Source organism: Antennarius striatus, chromosome 9, assembly GCF_040054535.1.
Source record: "Antennarius striatus isolate MH-2024 chromosome 9, ASM4005453v1, whole genome shotgun sequence".
NCBI lineage: Eukaryota > Metazoa > Chordata > Actinopteri > Lophiiformes > Antennariidae > Antennarius > Antennarius striatus.
Genome location: NC_090784.1, coordinates 11,418,022 through 11,436,835, shown reverse-complemented (window position 1 = coordinate 11,436,835; position 18,814 = coordinate 11,418,022). Strand labels below are relative to the sequence as shown.

Genomic DNA, 18,814 nt, shown 5'->3' with positions numbered 1-18,814 from the left:
ATTGATGCCTTTTTGACTGATTAGTTTTTTCTTTATGCGCACTGTAAACAAAGAAACAAAAAATAAATAATCCCATAATTTGAAATCTAGTGCTGTCTTTTGGGCGCCCTGCCTGGGTAGACAGGGACTCACTCAAAGGGAAAACATTCTTATTTAAATCACTCATTAATTTTTCATGCTCCACAACAAAAATACATAAATTCTTTTCTGGAATAACTTCACTTGAGAGGAAGATTCTGAGTGATGTAGTAATGCAGCAGCATGATGAAGAGATTTTGCTAATCAACAATTAAAGAAAATTTTTAATGTTATAATCTAATGATCTGTGCAGATGATGAGCTATTCTTCATACTGTTTTTAATCATCCACCTGTTGGATGAGTGATGACTGCTTCACACTTTCCTGGCTCTGTTAAGCTCTCAGAACGAAGGAGATGGATTACATTGACATGCAGAACCCTCTCTCCTCCATATTTCACCTTCTTACTCGGCTGTGGTGCAGCTGTCCTTTTCACATCAACAGATTTAACAAGACTTTGCTTTTCATAAGCCCCGTGTAAATACACCAACATCTAGATATTTGGATTTTCAAAGCACTTTATAATATTGTGTAATATCAGATTTTATGTACGCATGTTGGTGAGGGGATGTAGAAACTGTCCCATCACTTGGGCATAGTTAAATTCATGACCCATATTTGTATTCTACAGTGGAGGAGCTATGATTTATTAAGCGGGATACGTCATTTGTTATTCTAATGAGGGAGACACAGTAACGTATTTCCCTGGAAACACTGCATTCATTGCGGTCTTACTATGGGAGCCAACTGGCACGTTTACACCAATAAATTATGCATACTAGAATGGAACACAAAAACTTTGATACCATGAATGGAATGAACAAAACAAACCCACTGAATGAAATCAGACTGTTTCAAGCCAAATCAACTTTCATGTCTTTTTATGAGGTGCTTTAGCTCCACAAAACTTATGATTTTTTTTTTTTGTGACCATCGATGAGAGCTAGTTGATCTGGTTTCATGAAATTTTGTATCATTAGTACATTTTGAAAAAAAGTTTCTATATGAAGTCAGATGTGTTTCCTCCTTTTTACTATTGTGGCCTGTCCCAGTTTTCTTTTTTCTGTGATTGTTTTTAGATTTAAAATATTTCAATAGCGTAAGTATACTCCCTTCGACCAAAACACATTTAAGTTGTTTTTTTTATTTTATTAATACTTATATATAAGCTTTTCCTATTTAAAAGAAATTCGGATCCCCGCAGGGAAATTAGTGGCCCACTCTAGTTAGTTTGAATATCATGCATGTATATATAGTATGTGTGTACAGGCCCTGAACACACAAACACACAGGGGGCCTGTACGCATGCAGGGGAGGTAGAGTGCTGGGCTCTTTTGTGGTACACCCATATTAGCAACTTATAAGGGGGCGCCCCGGCAGTTCTCCAGAGGTGAGCATCTCACTGTCAGCTCACCTCCGGGTGTTTTTTTGGGCGGGAGCAGGAATTGAACTGTCGATCTCAGAACATTGGACGACCTGCTCTACCGCGCTTTACCACTGAGCCACTGCCACCCAAGACTGTGAGCAGTCATGCACTCGTGCCAGTCATGCCAGAGCTTGCTAACCTAACGTAGGCATGGTCAGTCCAGCCTTGCAGTTTTTTGTGGTATGTAAACATGAACATACATGCAGTTTGTTCAGTCAGTGTTGACACATAGAATACAAGTATGCATTCTGCATTTCTGAGTGTATGATAGTCAGTGTGTTTGAATCTTTGTGCATTTTTCACCAGTATTTACATAAGGGCATCCGCCATGTGGTCCTGGAATAAATACCGGTGCAGGAGCCAAGTTTAATATGAACCATCAGCAAATTCAACGAGCGTGAAAGAACGAGAGCGAAAGAGAGAGATAGAGATTTGATTTTTGATCTTGAATATCACGTTTATTCATAAAAGTCCAATTACAAAATAATCACGTCATCACAAATCCAAAAGAGATTCATGTAAAGAGGATTGTCAATAGAACTGTGCGTTTCCCGAACAAAGAAAACATCTAACCATTTAACATTTATCAAACTAAAAAAAACCAGACAAAATTAAGAGGAGAGAGAGAGAGAGAGAGAGAGAGAGAGAGAGAGAAAGAGAGAGAGAGAGAGAGAGAGAGAGAGAGAGAGAGAGAGAGAGAGAGAGAGAGAGAGAGAGAGAGAGATGCTCGTGGGAGGTTTTCACGCCACTGACAAACAAGCTTCAGATATTTAAATTGTTGGCGTTTTGCATTTTGCTGCATCATGCCTCATTGTTTCTTTGCAGGACCGTTAAACACTTAGCCCAAATACTGTTTTTTTTTCCTTACTATTTCTTTTAATAACCTCCCAGTGGGATGTTGTGATTGGACTGTCGGTATAGACACCTTGTCACATTCTAAAAAGCATTTGGAGCGTATATTGTTTATCTCCTTGCAATCAGAATACCAAAAAGCTCTGGGTAGTAATGAAGTGCCACTTCAGTGTGAGCTGAACCTTATTGCTGACTGCACACTCCCAAACCTCTGCAGTACTTTCCCAACTTTTGTCAGCGAGTCATTGTTTTAATGGCATATATGAGTGTGTACATAATGTGAACGGGAGACATTTGTCTCTCTGAACAACCAAACTGACCACATTTCAAAGTCATTTCCATTGTAATGACAAGGCAATCAGAGACTGCAACATCATGCAACACACCTGAATTCAAAATTTGAACCCTGACCTACTTTCATAGGTCAGGGTAAAATAAAAGACCCATGATCCAACATGTAACTGGTGCATTCTATTTGTCATGATTTTTCAGAGACATGTACCTAAAAAGGTATAAAAGCGAAAATGTGACCTTGAGCTAGTTTTTCAAGGTCAAGATTGTGGTCTAATTTTCATTCCCATGCCTCCCTGAATATAATGACTTTTGTTTCGTCTCTCTATAATGTAGCCACAAGAGGACACAAGCCAGTGTCTTATTGTGTCATCTCTCTATCTTATCCGGTTCCTGAGATATGTGCAAAAATAGCTCAGGATAGAAAATATATCAGACCATAGTGCTTTGATCTATGGGTTGGTGTCTGAGTGTCTCCAAATGGAAGAGCAAGGTAGAAGACATAGAAATAGTTGTAAAATACTGTAAATGTTTGTCGTTTTTCTCTGTCTCTGTCATCTCCAGTGTTCCTCGGTGTCTCTGGCTTGTCGACCTACCAGGTCCGCCCTACCAGCATGTGTGTTCAGTGGCAGCCTCTTCCACAGGCCGCCATGTATAGAGTGTCCATACAATCACCTCTCAGTGAGTACATGTGTTGTTTCTCCAGTGTGATTGTGTGCGTACATTTATCTGTGTGTATGGTTATAAGTTGTCATCCCTGATTCACAGCATCAAAAGGTGAATTCCATCTTGATGTGAGACTTCACCCTAGACCCCTTCATTGATCCATCACCTCTGTTCTTAATCTTCACGCTTAAATCACACATTTTAAACACTGTTAAAAAATTGTCAAAATAACCAACAATTGGGGATCTCACTTGAGCAAAAGAAACAACATTTTTACAGATTGAGTGGCTTTTTCCCCCTTTTTTCCCTTTACATCCTGTGAAAATACCTTTGCAGTTTATCACTGACCTAAATACAGCTTAGAAATAGTTTGCAAAATAAAAACTTAGATCTGAAGCTCTTACTCCGCCATTGAACCAGCTGTCTAAAATTTTGAAACCACTGTGCAAGCCTGGACTGGTCCTTTCTCAGTGGCGTGTTTGTTTCTGCTTTTTGTGGCTCCTTTTTTTGTGGAAGCTAAAATTTGTCTCTCCAAAATGTAAGACATTAAGAAACACAATCAGAAATGAAACTGAAAGTGTAGATGTGTATTTTCCTGGTTAATTTTTAATCTGATGCTGCCCATCTGAAGCATAAACACTAATCTGATTGTTGGCTCTTTGTCATCTGAAGGAAATCATGTCATGTGATCCAGTTGTCTGGACACAGGCTACTGTTCTGTATGGACAGCAACCTCTCCTAAAGCAGGCTGAAAATCATACTTGCCCCGATTTCTGATATTATCTAATAACACTTATATTCTTCTAAAAGGTAGAGTTAACGTAATTTTACTCAAATGTTTATTCATGTACATGTGAAATAACCTGAGCAATTGTGCTGCTTCTGTTTTTTTTAATCAGTTTACCATTAATGTTTAATGTGTTTAACACTTTCTTACCTGACTGTTCCACTAGAAATGTTCAGCATCCAACTCTGAATATGAATGATTGAACTTTGCAGCTGCTAGGATTGGATGTGTTGTTAAAACCCCTGAAAAACAGGAAGTCTGTACAGTTACTTTGAAACTGGAGCTTTTTTTTTTAATTTATTGATGTTAGTCCGAACTTCAATCTTTGTAAGCTTTTTTATTTGTCTTTTACTTGCAGATAGCCAGAAGCAGGAAGTAAACCTTGGAGGCGGTGCTTCCCAACAATGCTTTAATGACCTCACTCCCAGCAGCCAATACCACATCAGTGTTCACACCCAGATGCAGGAGCTGGTGGGACCCTCTGTTTCCGTCACTGACATGACATGTACGTATCCCCAGGTTTTTTACGCAGCAAGAAATTTGTCCATTCATGCATTTTTTGTCCTTTATTTAAAATTCATGTTTCTTTACTTTTATAAAAAGAGGTGGAACATTGCCATGGATTACTAACACACGAAAAAACTTTTTTCATTTCATGATGGGAATTGTGTCGGATTTTATTTTACGTGACCTTGCAGTGGCAACGATAGCATTGACATTTATGTCATAAAGTTCCCTTGTTATTTTCAGTGTCCACAGTTGTGGACTGTTGTTTGTCTATCTTTAAAATCTTTCAGAGAAACTTTTTGTTAACTGAGACAGTGAAGACGACAACATCCATAATGAGATGGTTCTCTGAGCTACTCCAACCACTTCAACCTCTCATTGACAAAGATTATTTTTTGATAATACTCACTCAGTGACCTTAGAGTAAACACAGGAGTAAGAGTAGGTGACCTTCTCTGAGGGCAGCCACAGATGCTTTTGAGTTATTTACTTACTCTAGTCTGGTTTGATGGATCCCATTGCTTTCTTTAAATTGGCTCTGCTCTGAGGCAAACTTCAACCTGGGGCTTCTGAACTCTATAAACAACCTCTGGTCAGACTCACAGACTGATGGAAAATACTGTCCCCAGCTCTGGAATGGGAAGAGGGATGTAGACAAAAAGTAGAAAGTTTGATTTATGTCAGTCACTGAAACAAAAAAGACTTGAGATTCAGAACTCCAGACATTTTGGAGAATTTAGAAACTACCAGGTTATTGCTGCCTGTCATTGTGCCATTTTAATATTGATATAATAATGATCAATGGCCTTTTTTTGTTACTCTGTGTATCCAGGGCCAGCGCCCAGTCACGTTCCAACTGAACCCCACATCAACGAGCCCATTCCCACCATCCCACTTGGTAAAGAAGGTGGGCAAAAATCCCAAAAAAGAACACACACACACACACACTCTCTTAGAATTCTTCTAGTGTTAAAGGGAATCTTCTCTATGCTCTGATCACATTTTATGGTAACTGTAATCACTATTGTTAATGCATTTTTAATATATTAATATATTAATACATTGGAATGTGCACTCAGTATGCACATTTATGCAACCAGAAATGATATAGTATTATGAAATATAAACACAAAGATAGAAAATATATATAGCTGAGGGAAAGAAGACGTAAAGTTCTGACAAAAAAATGTAGACAGCAAGAAATGTGGAACACAGAAACAAATGAATATTTTTAATCTTGTTTCTCACTGTCTGTCTGTTCATCTAGTTTGTAAACAGGCAAAGGCTGATTTGGTCTTCCTCGTCGATGGTTCTTGGTCCATTGAAGATAACTTTATGAAAATCAAACACTTCCTTTACAGCGCTGTGGGATCACTGCATCAGATTGGACCAGATGGCACCCAGGTTAGTCACGTGACCACAGCCGAGTTGAGGATTACAAATTTCAAAGCAGTTTTTTCCTGATTCGGACTGTATCTCCATCCAGTTACATATTCCATTCCCACCTAACAGATGAGGTGATTATTCTGTAAGACACCTCATCTGAAGCTGTCACATAGTCTATATAAAAAAAACATCACAACTCTGAACTGAACTGAGTTCTCTATCCTGTCAACGCTCCCTCTCGTGGGATTTAGATTTAAAGACATGGGGAAATGAGGCAAATGCAGTCTCGCTGAAATCATAAACATGACAACATCAGATTCTCTGTAATCCTCAAAGAGAATGAAAATTTATATTAGTTCATATTAAAATGCATTTATGTATAGTAATCTCTCCAGGAAAGGATGATTACCAACCTCTGCCCATGTGCAGTCAGGGGTTGTAATCTTTTGTATCCATTATGATTTATAAACAACACAATGTCAAACATACAGCAAATTCACATTCATCCGAAAGCCCATTATCCCACATCTATTCACTCGCACAAATTCATCCTCTTACTTGATCTTTAATACACTTCTGCCTGTTTCAGCTCCAATATATTCCACTTTCATTCAGCAGATAAATATATATTAGATAAATGGACATTCAAAATGTTCTTTTGTTACATTTCAGACAGAAATAGAACTATCGATATAACAGACATACGACCAAACGATGAATATTGAGTTTACCTTTCAACCTTTTAGCTCATTTGGGCTTGATTCATTTCTAGTTGAAACATGGCTGCTGCTGCTGCTGCTGCTGCTGGCAGTAATTGATTTGTAGTGGAGCAACTTCTTTGGCCTCAGCCTTGTGTGTGTGTGGAGAAATTTAGAAAAGTAAGGCAGAACTTTGAATCTCTCCTTCCTTTCAGTGGTAGCCTTCAGTTACATCGCCTCACTTGATGCGACTGTGTTTGTACCAGAGACCATGGATTTTCAGAAAGAATGAAGGTCCACGTCGAGCTGCATTGAAAACTTGAAATAAGAGTAGATGGTTCAGATATCCAATAATACACTTTTAACGTGAATAATGCATTGTACTCGAATAAAATACACAGATACTACGGTCCATAGAGTTCCTAATAGATTATTGTTGTCATTTGTAATGTCAGGTCACAATTTGAAGCAGTATCTCTCAATAATCAAAAACTATTTCTTTCTGCTTTCTGCCGTGATTATACTGTAACTCTAACTTTAGAGTATGGACACAGATTTTAGTGAATTTTCACCTCAAGACTTCAATTAGTAATGTAATATTCCTGTTCCATGAAAAATATTGGTTGAAGTGAAAAAAAGAAACATTACTTTTTATTAGTATTGTATTGAAAACTTTGTTTTGTTTGAGTTTAACTCATTTCACATCACATCTGTGTCTCTGCAGGTGGCAGTTATTCAATTCAGTGGTGATGCTCGTATTGAGTTCAAGCTGAATTCTTATTACATCAAGGAAGAACTGCTGAAAGCCATTCAGAAGATCACTTACAAAGGAGGAAACACGAATACAGGTCTGAAAAGTGCTGTAGTCTATTACATGAAATGCAGCTTAACAACGTATGAACTTAATTCAGCCTTGGTGTTCCGGAACTTTTTATCCTATAACTCTCCTTTTCATTTTATTTTATCATTGATATTAAAATTTCCATTTATCATCTGTGTTGGATTAAGACTAAAAGTTAATTCGCAACTTCAGAAACAGTATTTGACAAAATTTGTATTCATTCTGGATCTTTTGTCCATTTATACAAATTTTTAATATCTCTGAATTGTTAAATGTAAGTTAATCAGTGGTTCAACATTAACTTTAAGTGACCTGATTAACTGATTAATAAAGTGGTGAAGAGGCATGATGTGAAGTATGAAACACACAGCAGAGACTTGATCATTCTGCTTACGTGAATGTCAGTGACCTCCATTCCTGTTCAGAGGATTCTAACGCTCCTAGATTCTGGGTCATGGCTTACTGTGCATTCAGACTAATTATGTCCTTGAGCTTTCTTATGGGCTTCAGTGCTGACTGCGATATCATCTCTCTACTTATCCCTTCCTCCCACATTTAACTCCTCTTTCGTTTCTTTCCTTCCTTTCATCTCCTCTAGTCTCTTGCCAAGCTCCCTACTGTCTTCTCTTCTCTGGGTTTGCTGCCATCGTTCTTTCCTTCTCCTCTTTAATTCTGTATTAATTGTTGTCTCTTCCAATTTTTCTTTTCCTCTTATTTTTCATTGTGTGTGTGTGTGTGTGTGTGTGCGTGCGTGTGTGTGTGTGTGTGTGTGTGTGTGTGTGTGTGTGTGTGTTTGTGTGTAATAGAAATCATGAAATGTCATGTTAACCCAACAAACACAGAAGACAAGAAGGAGGAGGAGGTAAAGGAGGACCAGACTCCCTTCTTCCTTTCTGTCAGCTACACATGTACATAATTGTACTACTTGTATGTTGTAGGACATGTAGGTAATTTCTCTAGCGTTCAGGTCTGAAACTTTCACTGCAACCCCAATTTTTTTTTTTAAATTTCACTCTCCAAACCAAGCAATTTCCATTTTTTCTTATCCTCAACTAATTCTATGATACACAATCTGGACCCCCTCATTGTGTCACAAACCCCAAAAGCCACAAGAAGAAGAAGGAACTGCAGCGTTCTGTTTGTTTAGCCCTGAGCTTCTGGCAGATGCTTGTGTGTGGATTTTTCTGCTCAGTCTTTTCGCTTCGATGGTAACAGGACAGCTTCTCAAACTTTTAAACAATTACTCAGGGTGTATTGGAGAATTTAGTTTGAAGCTTCTTATTTTAGGAAGTAACTTGCAACGCATTTAGTCATTATATCAGATCTAGAAGCTTCCAGTTATTCAATGCTATAAATCAATACTCGAACTATACTACTGTCCCTAGCTTCCATTTTTTCTGTATCCATTTCTAAACAATATAGATGGTGACTCCATCTTCAGACCTTAAAGTGTGGTTTTTTTTCTTCCGTTTTATAAACTTTGAGCAGAGAACATTTTGATGATTTAGGTGTTGGAGAAGCTAATATTCTTGGATTTCACTGCTTATGCATTTATTCATTGAGCTATTAGTGAGGATCTGAGTGGTTTGGTGAATCCTGATTTAATATAGTAGCACCTGTAATAGTTTCTGTCCCTGCACATGCAGTGTTTTGTGTACATTTAGAGAAATATGCATTAATATCATCTCTTCCTAGTTAAACAGATGTCATCCACAGTTAAATAAAATGGAGAAAAAACATCCTTCTGTATTTTATTGTTCCAAATTTCTGGATTGTAAAAGAGGACATATGTTCTTTTATTGCTCCCTTTCTTGAATGACAGAAAACTGATAAACTGCTGTGAAGTGCTGATTGATGACAGGATTTTGAACTCAATATCCGCTTACACCTTTTTATTTTGTTTTCCATTTTTTAACTCATCTTTTTTCCCCTCATCTGTCCACTCGATTTTCTTTTCTTCATTGTGCTTCACTCTCACATTTCTCCCCTCTCAGCTGTCCTCCCTGTCTTCCACTGTGCACCTACCCAGCTCTTCCTCTGCTGTGTCTGGCCTCTCCTTTGCGCCAACTTGTCTCTCACTTCATGTCTGCATAGCTGCTGTAATTCCAGCCTCACCCCATGTAGAAACAGATGTATCACTGGTCGACATCTGACAACAAAACTCTTTATAGGCCAAGCACTCTATCATGTGTCATCAGTGACAGCTTAGTGAGAAGAAAACAGAAGAAAGAGGAGGGGATGTGGCAGTAATTGGCCAAACAAGAGTTCATACAGAGTTTTTATTGCAAAGTTTGCAGATACTTTGCACCATAAAAGACTGTCAAAAACGGGAAGATTGAGGAAGGAAAATGTGAAAGGACAGAGGGTTTTAGGACGATTAATGGCAGTGTTTGACTATTTCAATTATAAAAAGGTCAGGTTGAGATGAGCGGATGAGCTATAAATGAGGTACTCCTGCAAATCATTATGGACAGGATGGGGAAAAAATGACATTAAACAGAAATTGCCTGCCTGAGTGTGGTGATGTTTAGGGCATTGTGTTTACTGGTTTGATAGACACCATTACAGACAGCATGTTCTGTATGTGTGTGTGTTTAGCAGTTTAGATCATTTGAACTCATAAAGGAGACGCTGCATGTCAGTTTACATTCAGTTTTCATCAGGAGAGAATTGGAAGCAAAAGATCAGACTGATCAGAAATGCATTCTTAAATTCACTGTAAATGTACTTTGTAACTACTGTTGGTACTTTGCTTTGGGTGAGTCTTTAATAATTCAAATCTTCTTTCCAGATAGATACGATTGACTGATAATGTCTACTGATAGTTAGCCTTAGTTCATGTAATTGAAATGTTTAATATTTCTTATTGAACCACATCAGACATTGCTTTCTGTACATGGTGAAGGAATTTCTTGAATATATTGTTCGAAAATTTCAGATAAACTATTGTCCAAATAAGTGCAATACATCAATAGTAATGTGACAATTATGGGCTTAAGATGTGTTTTTTGTCAGTGAAAGAATTCAGAATGTTCTTTAAAGAAACACTTAAAAGTTTAGCAAAGTTCAGACACTGTCACATCCTCTCCAGAGATGGGGAAAGATTTATTTTTCTTTATATTAAAAAGAAATGAAAATAAATTCAGTTTAATTATTGAAATTTACATGAAATTAGGACAACATATAAAAATATAAAATGCATTTAGCCAGAATAAGACCGAAATGAAAAATTAAAGAAATGAGAGGCACAACAGTTAAAGTTACAATACAGTGGAATTTCAATTTTATGAATTTTAACTAGTGTTGATTTAAAAGGATTAAAAAGGTTGTAGCAGACTTTCAGATTTCTGGGCATTTTCTTCCAGATCTGTGAAGACTAAAAACTGAAAGACAGGCCTGTCCCAGATGACCTGAGGGGTCTGGACAGTTCATAAGGGAGCTGAAGATCAGGAACGTATTTTGGCCCTGAAGCATTCAGGACTGTGAAATCCAATAAAAGTTTCAATTTTATAGAATCCTGATGAAATAGCTGCCCTTTAAGCCTCAGTATGCTCTTAGATTCATAGCAGTGCCACTGTACACTTTATGCATGGTGTCATTTTATAATTGACTTTGTTTACGGTAGAATATTTTTTGGATCTTCCAATTATGCAAATTAAGTTAGAAATATTTTGTGACATCTTTTGCTGTTTGGTACTGAAGGATAACGTGGCTCTGAATTTCCATGACTACTTTTTCTGATGGAGCATGATTTACTCTGATTTATGATGAAGAGTTTGTTGCCAGTGACTGACGTGCAGGCTAAGCATGTACAGCAAGCATCTCAGAGCTGTCAGAGTTGTTTGATCAGTAGGAGAAATAACCAACCATCATCTTGGCATCAGATCACATTGTGAAGACTGTCTGGCTGCAGCCAGTTTATGGTAGAAAATAATATTCTCTAGAGTCTGTGTCCTAATGAAGAATTTTCCGGAGGACATTTCCCCTCCAGAGCTTCGACACAGTCGTATAAGTCTCTGCAGAAATGTTTGTCAGGTTTCTTTTTTTTCTTGTAGTTGTGAACTGGATTTGAACTGAAATATGTTAGGACTTAAAGGAAAACAAATAGATTCTTTACAGAGTGGAGTGAACGGCTGGACGGTTGGGTGAGTTTCTTAAACGTACACACAACAGTATCAATTTGTTTTCATTATTTATTTACCTCCTGAACTGAACTGTGTTCTGGTCAGTTAATTTTTGCAGTATTGGTCCTGCCACAGAATGATTCATTATGTCCAAATAGAACTCCCCAAGCAATCCAAGATAATTTTATGTGTTATGGAAATGTATAGAAGTACTGAATATTTTTTCAAACATTTTAGGCTCTGGTCAAGTTTTTCCTTTAAGTAAGATTATCACAGTAAAAAATTTGTGTAACTTATTTTTTGTAGTTACATAGAGTTATTATATCTCGGCAGAGGCACTTCCATCATGGAATTGATCATTCACAGCTAACATTTATACAGTAATAGTTGGCAGACGAGGCTCCGCTGCTGGAGATCTCAAAAAGCCGGAGCAGCAGCGAGAATTCTGCTGAGACAGCTGATCCTCCCCGACTAACACACATGAACATTAAATCCTAGTTAATTCACCTTTATGAATTATCACAAGGAGCTGCGTCAGGCATGAGCGTATTTAGCAATGTGACAGTGATAACTAAGCTTATCATATTTAGCTTTCATTCTGTCGAATGGGACGTAACTAATGCCTTTAGATTTACGTTGCATCTCTCAACTGCAATAAAACATATTTGCAAGCAAATTATATACAGTAATTTATATCATTTGACATGATAGATATTGTGTGCTGCTTACACAGTAATCCCTAACACATAGTCAACAAACATGAACTGAAGAGGCCCACATCTTGCTCACGACACACTATAACAGAATTTGCTGTGAGGGATCTGATAAACATGAAGTATGTTAGAAACAGCTGATCCCAGTCATACATGTCAGGTTTTTTTTGGTTGAACTTATACTACACCTTTATGTGTCTCCAGCATGTGTTATTATTCAGCTGACATTCAGACTACGATAAGAAGCCCTGGAATGGTTGTTTAATCAATGTTCTTTTTGCCTTCCTTCAGGTCAGGCCATCAAACATGTGAGAGAATCCATTTTCACCCCAGAGGGTGGCGACAGGAGAGGCGTCCCTGATGTGGTGGTTGTTCTCACCGATGGACGTTCACAAGATGATGTTAACAAGGTGTTTAAGGAGATGCAGATGGATGGTGAGCATTTTTATTGATAAAATACTGAAATAAAAGGTTTGCTTGTTAATGTTCTGAAAATATGACTTTATTGACCCTCTATGTGTCACACGTGATTCACATTCGCTGACAAGGTAGGTTATGTGTAAGAAACTCAGAACTCAACAGTGCCCGATCCTTATCCATATTAAAACTTGTTTAAAAGTTCTCCTGGTGAATTCCATTTTCAGGATTCATCATCTTTGCCATCGGCTTTGCGGAAGCAGACTACGCGGAGCTGGTGAATATCGCCAGCAAGCCCAGCGCGAAGCACGTCTTTTTTGTGGATGATGTGGATGATGTGAAGAAGATAGAAGAGCAGCTTATTACTTTTGTCTGTGAGGCGGCCGCAGCCAGTGAGTAACACCACCAAATTTTAAAAGAGCTAAACTTCCAGGAAAGTGAAACAGAGTGGAAGTGGTAGATAGAAAATGGAGAAAGGACTTTTGTTGGCAAAGAGACCAGAATTAGAATTACTGAAGAGAATCTGGCTGAGCCTCGAATATATTGTGTATGAACTAACAGACTCTTTTTTATTTCCCTCAGCTTGCCCATCTGTCATGATAAATGGTGACACAGTGGCAGGTAAGAGGTGTAAATGCCAAGAGTATATCATATGCAACCGTCGCAAAGTCTGCATCAAACCTGTAGAGGCTAATGATGGTGAAGGCGACAATGTTGATTATGATGAAGATGATGCTAGTAAGGATTTGTCTCTTGCAGGTTTTCGTATGATGGAGAAGTTTGGCCTGCTAGAGAAGCAATACAGCAAAATATTTGGAGTTTCAATGGAGCCCGGTTCATTTAACAGCTTCCCCTCATACAGATTACACCATAATGCCCAGTTGTCACAGCCCACCATGTGAGTAAAGTCCTGAGGAGGAAGAAAATTCTCAAGTGTTAAGATGACTTTTAATATAAACAGTTTTAGAGATGCTAGAAATACATTGCTATTTACTTTACTTAGGGTAAAGGTTAATTTTTCCATTCATATATATATTTAACAGATACTTTAAAAGGCTCTTATGATGACCTCAGATAGTGTTTTCCTGTGATGTCATTTTCTCTGATTTTAATCAGGCAAATTTAACTCTACTTTCTTGTACTGTCATTGTTCAGTCTGTGGAAAAGAACACTGGAAAGTTTAAGCTAAAATCATTCAAAGCTGCAGTGATCTGAGGCAGATATTTAGAAGAAGTCTGTGCTCTGTGGTCAAAACATTCTCAGGTGTCTAGAAGTACTTAAAAAAACATGCATGATAGTTGAAAAGAAATGTGGACACTGTAAGATGCACATATGGAATTCAGTCCAGTTCAGGAATTGCATAGCTAAGCTGACCATTTGCCTGTGTTTGTCTGTGTCTGCATGTACTTTTATCCAGGTATATTCACCCTGTAGGTTTACCCTCTGAATACACCATTTCTATGATGTTCCGCCTCCTTCTGGAGACGCCTCAGGGACCCTTCACATTGTGGGGAATTCGCAACAAAGACAATCAGCCATTGATTGATCTGGCCCTGGATAGTAAGTTTGAATCATTAGTGCATCTTTAATTTTTCTTTTTCTCACTGTATCATATGACTTCTCAGTTTGATGTGTGCCAAAGTAAGAAGTGTGATGTGAAAAGTCTGGAAATAATACACTAATAACAAATAAAACAGCAGACAACAGCATTGTAACCAGTTTATTCTGAGCAGAGAGAACTGCAGCTCTACTGACTTCACACTTCCTCTGTTTGCTGGTTCCCTGGGTCTGCTTTGTATTTTATCATCAAACTCTTTGTCCACTTAGTTACACAAGCTTAAGAATACAGCATGTCTGTGCATGTGTGGAAGAAAACCCTATAAATAGACTCCAGAGAAAAGTATAGACAGAACTACTATACAGTACGTTCATTATGTCTTAACCTTAATGGCCTGAATATAATGAGTAACATGGAAGGTTGTATAATAGGAATTCTGCAATTGGAATTGTCGCACAGAATATGTGCGACACATTTAAAACCAAAGACTGATGATAAAGGTCAGATGGGAGTAACATACAGGTGAACACAGCACAGTGCTTCTGTTTGTTCTGGAAAACGTAATGTCACAGCTGTCACCAGGTGAACTATTGCCATCACCAGGAGAAGCAGGGAAAACCAGCTTAGAGGAATCCCTGCTTTGACTTCATGAATTTAACATTTCTCGTATGCAGACTAGTAGGTGTACAAAAACTGTGGTGAGACCAGCGATGTTGTTTGGTCTAGAGACAGTGTCACTGAGGAAAAGACAGGAAACAGAGTTGGAGGTAGCAGAGATGAAGATGCTGAGGTTCTCTTTGGGAGTGACCAGGAAGGATAGGATCAGGAATGAGTACATCAGAGGGACAGCACATGTTAGAGGTCTTGGAGATAAAGTCAGAGAGGCCAGACTGAGATGGTTTGGACATGTCCAGAGGAGAGATAGTGAATATATTGGTAGAAGGATGCTGAGTTTTGAACTGCCAGGCAGGAGGCCTAGAGGAAGACCAAAGAGGAGGTTTATGGATGTAGTGAAAGAGGACATGAAGGTAGTTGGTGTGAGAGAAGAGGATGCAGAAGACAGTGTTAGATGGAGGCAATTGATGGAGGCAATTCCCCTGAAGGGAAAAGCCGAAAGGAAAAGAAGAAGTAGGACTAGTAGGAGATGTTAAAGCTGTTTGTAGTGACACAGTGCTTTTACAAACAAAAATGTTGCAGAAACCAAGTAACAAGACACACTGGCCTTCTGACCATCTCCTTCCTCACCACCATCTTTGTCCTCCTGCAGACTATTTAAAGACTCTGTCATTCAGCAACTATGACGACAGCGGAGATTTCCAAACCGTGACCTTTGACGGAAAAGAAATTGAAAAACTGTTCTATGGCAGCTTCCACAAGGTTTGTATTTCATATACATTTGATGAAGAAAGGGTCGAATACAGTTAATGCTAATCTGCTGACGTCTATTTAATGTATTTATAATTAGGTATGAGGTTTTTCTGCTGGTTAAAATATGTTATCACTTTAAAATGAAGTGTGATGCGTGTATCCAATCTGTGCTACTGGTTCACACTGAAGGAAGTAATTTTTCACACAGCTAAATTTTATGATTTTCTGTATTGGAACAGAGTTCGATAGAGGAAACAGGTAGATTTGTGACAATGGACTGCAGTGTTAATACAGTACATCAGTTTTAAAGTCATGAATCCTGTTTTGGTGGGGTGGGGTGGGGTCATCCTCTGGCTCCAGTACTGCATTCATTTCTTCTGACCTATCAACACTGCTGTGATCATTGTCCTGCTCTTTCTCTCTCTCTTTTCCACTCTCCACCGCTTTTTCCTCATTTATTTCCTGACATCAAATTTCCTCACACCTTCAAATAATGTAATATAAAATATATCAGTGAACTTTTTAACATGCAAGAGTGTACACATACAGAATCAAATGACTAAAAGGAAAAAAAAATAATTATTAATTTCCTTTGCAGAGATAATGTTAAGTGTCAAAGTCAGACTGCTGGGGAGAAGTGAAAGAATCCGCAAACAAGTTGAAACAGAGAAAGGGAAATGTCATGAAGTGTGACAGTTTTGAACTTAAAAGCACTGAACTGAATCAAAGGCACTTTTAACAAAGATATTAAATGGGATGAAAAAAAAATTTTTTGAACAAAAGCGTTTTTAACAGTTCTTACCAAAATTAATGCTTGGTCTGTCTGACCTAGACAAAAAAGGAGGTTTAATATTACCAGAGCAAAAGGGTATTTTTTATTTATTTATATTTTATTGCATTGAAATTGCATCATTGCTTTCCAAATTCTTGTTGTGTTCTCGACCACAGGGTTCTCAAGATCCTTGTCAATATACTGTACAGCCAAAATGAACAAAGCCAATTTGACAATTTATTATAACAACAAAAACTAATTATAGTAAAAAAAAAAAGCAACGCTCACTCATGTCATGTTTTATGAAATTGTGTTTATATTGTATTAGTATTAGTATTGTTTTTTTTTTTTTTTTAAGTGCTGCATTTCTTTCCTCGGAGTCCCTGGATTTATGCAGAAAACAAGCCAACACCAGCCCACCAATTCTCTGCCTTAAGTCTTAATCTTAATTCTTCAGTTGTCAGGGAATAGCTGTCCATCATTCTCTGTTGCCTTTTGTTTCTCCATTGTTTTCTGTCTTTCTGGTGAAGAACATGACGGCATTGTGAAAGGGAACAGATGCAGGACAGTCTGCCGAGAGGAAGCATTCATCTCTGTTCAGACAAGGATGACAAGTGAATAAGAGGAGCGTCCGTTTGCATAGGGATGTTTGTGTGTCCATTAGAACGGGATCACCATATGGAGATACCTTGTGTGGAAGCAGCAATAACCATCAGGGTCTGTCACTGCTTAGTGAAGCAAACACAGACAGACTGTGACAAACACAGAAAACAGAATCAGATGTAATGCAAGAGAGGAAACCACTGGAAGAAATTGACATAAACAGAAATTATAAACAGTGTATCACACACTCCTGTATCACCAAAAATGATGAAATTTAATCCACATTACCTGTATATTTTACAAACACTTAAATCTGTATTTTTGTGTTGTAAAATTTGCTCAAAAAACAATTAATTCTCTATTTTACAGCAACTCAAAACATCTTAATCCTTTAAAGCCAATGAGTCATATTTGATATACTGTACTTTAATATACAAACTTATGAGACTTGCACCTCATAAGTTTGATTTTTTTTCCCCCTTCAAAAACCAGTTGTATACAATCAGATGTATGAATCTGCATTTTGCTTGTGAAAAAATTCTAGGTTTAGCAAAAATGATACAGACACTCACACAAATTTCTGTTGAAAAATGTTTCAACAAGTTTGTCAGTTCCAAAAATCTGTTTTCAAAAATTTAATTTTTCTGGCAATTAGTTCATGGTCAGGATTTAAATGTTGTGAAAGAGCGAAATCTAAGTTGGTAACTTGTTAGAAAGAAGAAAATATAATGAAGAAACAAAGCAAGTAACTACAAGTAAATGTCAAATATTATTTCGTCTCCTCCTAGAAACATGTTCACAGCTCAGCAGTTTTAGCAACTTTCAGTTAGTTATTACATCCCACGAAGCAGTGATGTATTGCAATTGTTAGTGTTTTTGTGTTCGTTCGTCCGTTCACCAAATATCTTCACAACTGTTGCGGACGGAAAGATGAAATAAAAAGCACATTACTCCAGTGGCAAAGGGGATGACACAATGTCAAAGTCACATTTTGACTTTAATACCTAGGTGGACATTTCTGAAACCTCAGTTACATGTTGGATCATGGGTCTTTTATTAAATGACCCTAACCTATGAAAGTAGGTCAGGGTAAAATTTTGAATTCAGGGGTGTCGTGGGATGTTGCAGTTTTTGACTGCCTTGTTCTAAATAGTGCTGGTTGCTATCCATATGTTCTCTCTTTCTTCTGAATAGTGTCCTGTCAGGGCCGGCTTATTGTTATTACATGGTTCACGTATTTTATAAAGGAGGAGATGAAAAAAAGGCTGTGGAGGTGCCAGTGTCCTTGGACACAAACAAACTAGTTCGGTTCAACTTTTCTTTGTTTTGACAGCAGCATTCAATAAAGATGCTGTTCGGCTGACAGTTCTGTGTTTTTATATGAGATTCATAACCCAAGTTGTGATATAACCGCAAAATATTAGGTACATAATATAACATGATAAAGATAATGTAGCACAGAGGTTTTCAAAAAAATTGGTTTCATGTCAAAAAATGATTATAAAAAAGGATTCTGATAAAACAGGAATAAAACCACTAACTGACAGTGATACACACAAATAAGGAGCTGTATTTTAGAGATACTCTTGATGTATAAGACATCAGTTGCATTACAAAATGTAAGCCTTTGTGTTTGAGAGGCTAATTCATCTTTTTTTTTTGGCAGTGGCTTTAGCTTTGAATGGATCTAGTAGTTTCCAGCCAGTTATCTGTCCTGCCAGCAGCAA

At 37.7% G+C, this 18,814-nt stretch overlaps 1 protein-coding gene across 1 annotated transcript in view; it reads left to right on the top strand.

Annotated features, from left to right (window-relative positions):
- Positions 1-18,814, top strand: part of LOC137601442 (collagen alpha-1(XIV) chain-like) — a 72,826-nt gene that overhangs the window by 19,071 nt on the left and 34,941 nt on the right. The window contains exons 19-29 of the mRNA XM_068323623.1: positions 3,212-3,328; positions 4,459-4,605; positions 5,440-5,514; positions 5,875-6,011; positions 7,416-7,539; positions 12,661-12,804; positions 13,014-13,178; positions 13,369-13,407; positions 13,546-13,684; positions 14,204-14,346; positions 15,612-15,721. Of these exons, the coding sequence (XP_068179724.1) occupies positions 3,212-3,328; positions 4,459-4,605; positions 5,440-5,514; positions 5,875-6,011; positions 7,416-7,539; positions 12,661-12,804; positions 13,014-13,178; positions 13,369-13,407; positions 13,546-13,684; positions 14,204-14,346; positions 15,612-15,721 (1,340 nt within the window). The remainder of the gene's footprint in view (positions 1-3,211; positions 3,329-4,458; positions 4,606-5,439; positions 5,515-5,874; positions 6,012-7,415; positions 7,540-12,660; positions 12,805-13,013; positions 13,179-13,368; positions 13,408-13,545; positions 13,685-14,203; positions 14,347-15,611; positions 15,722-18,814) is intronic.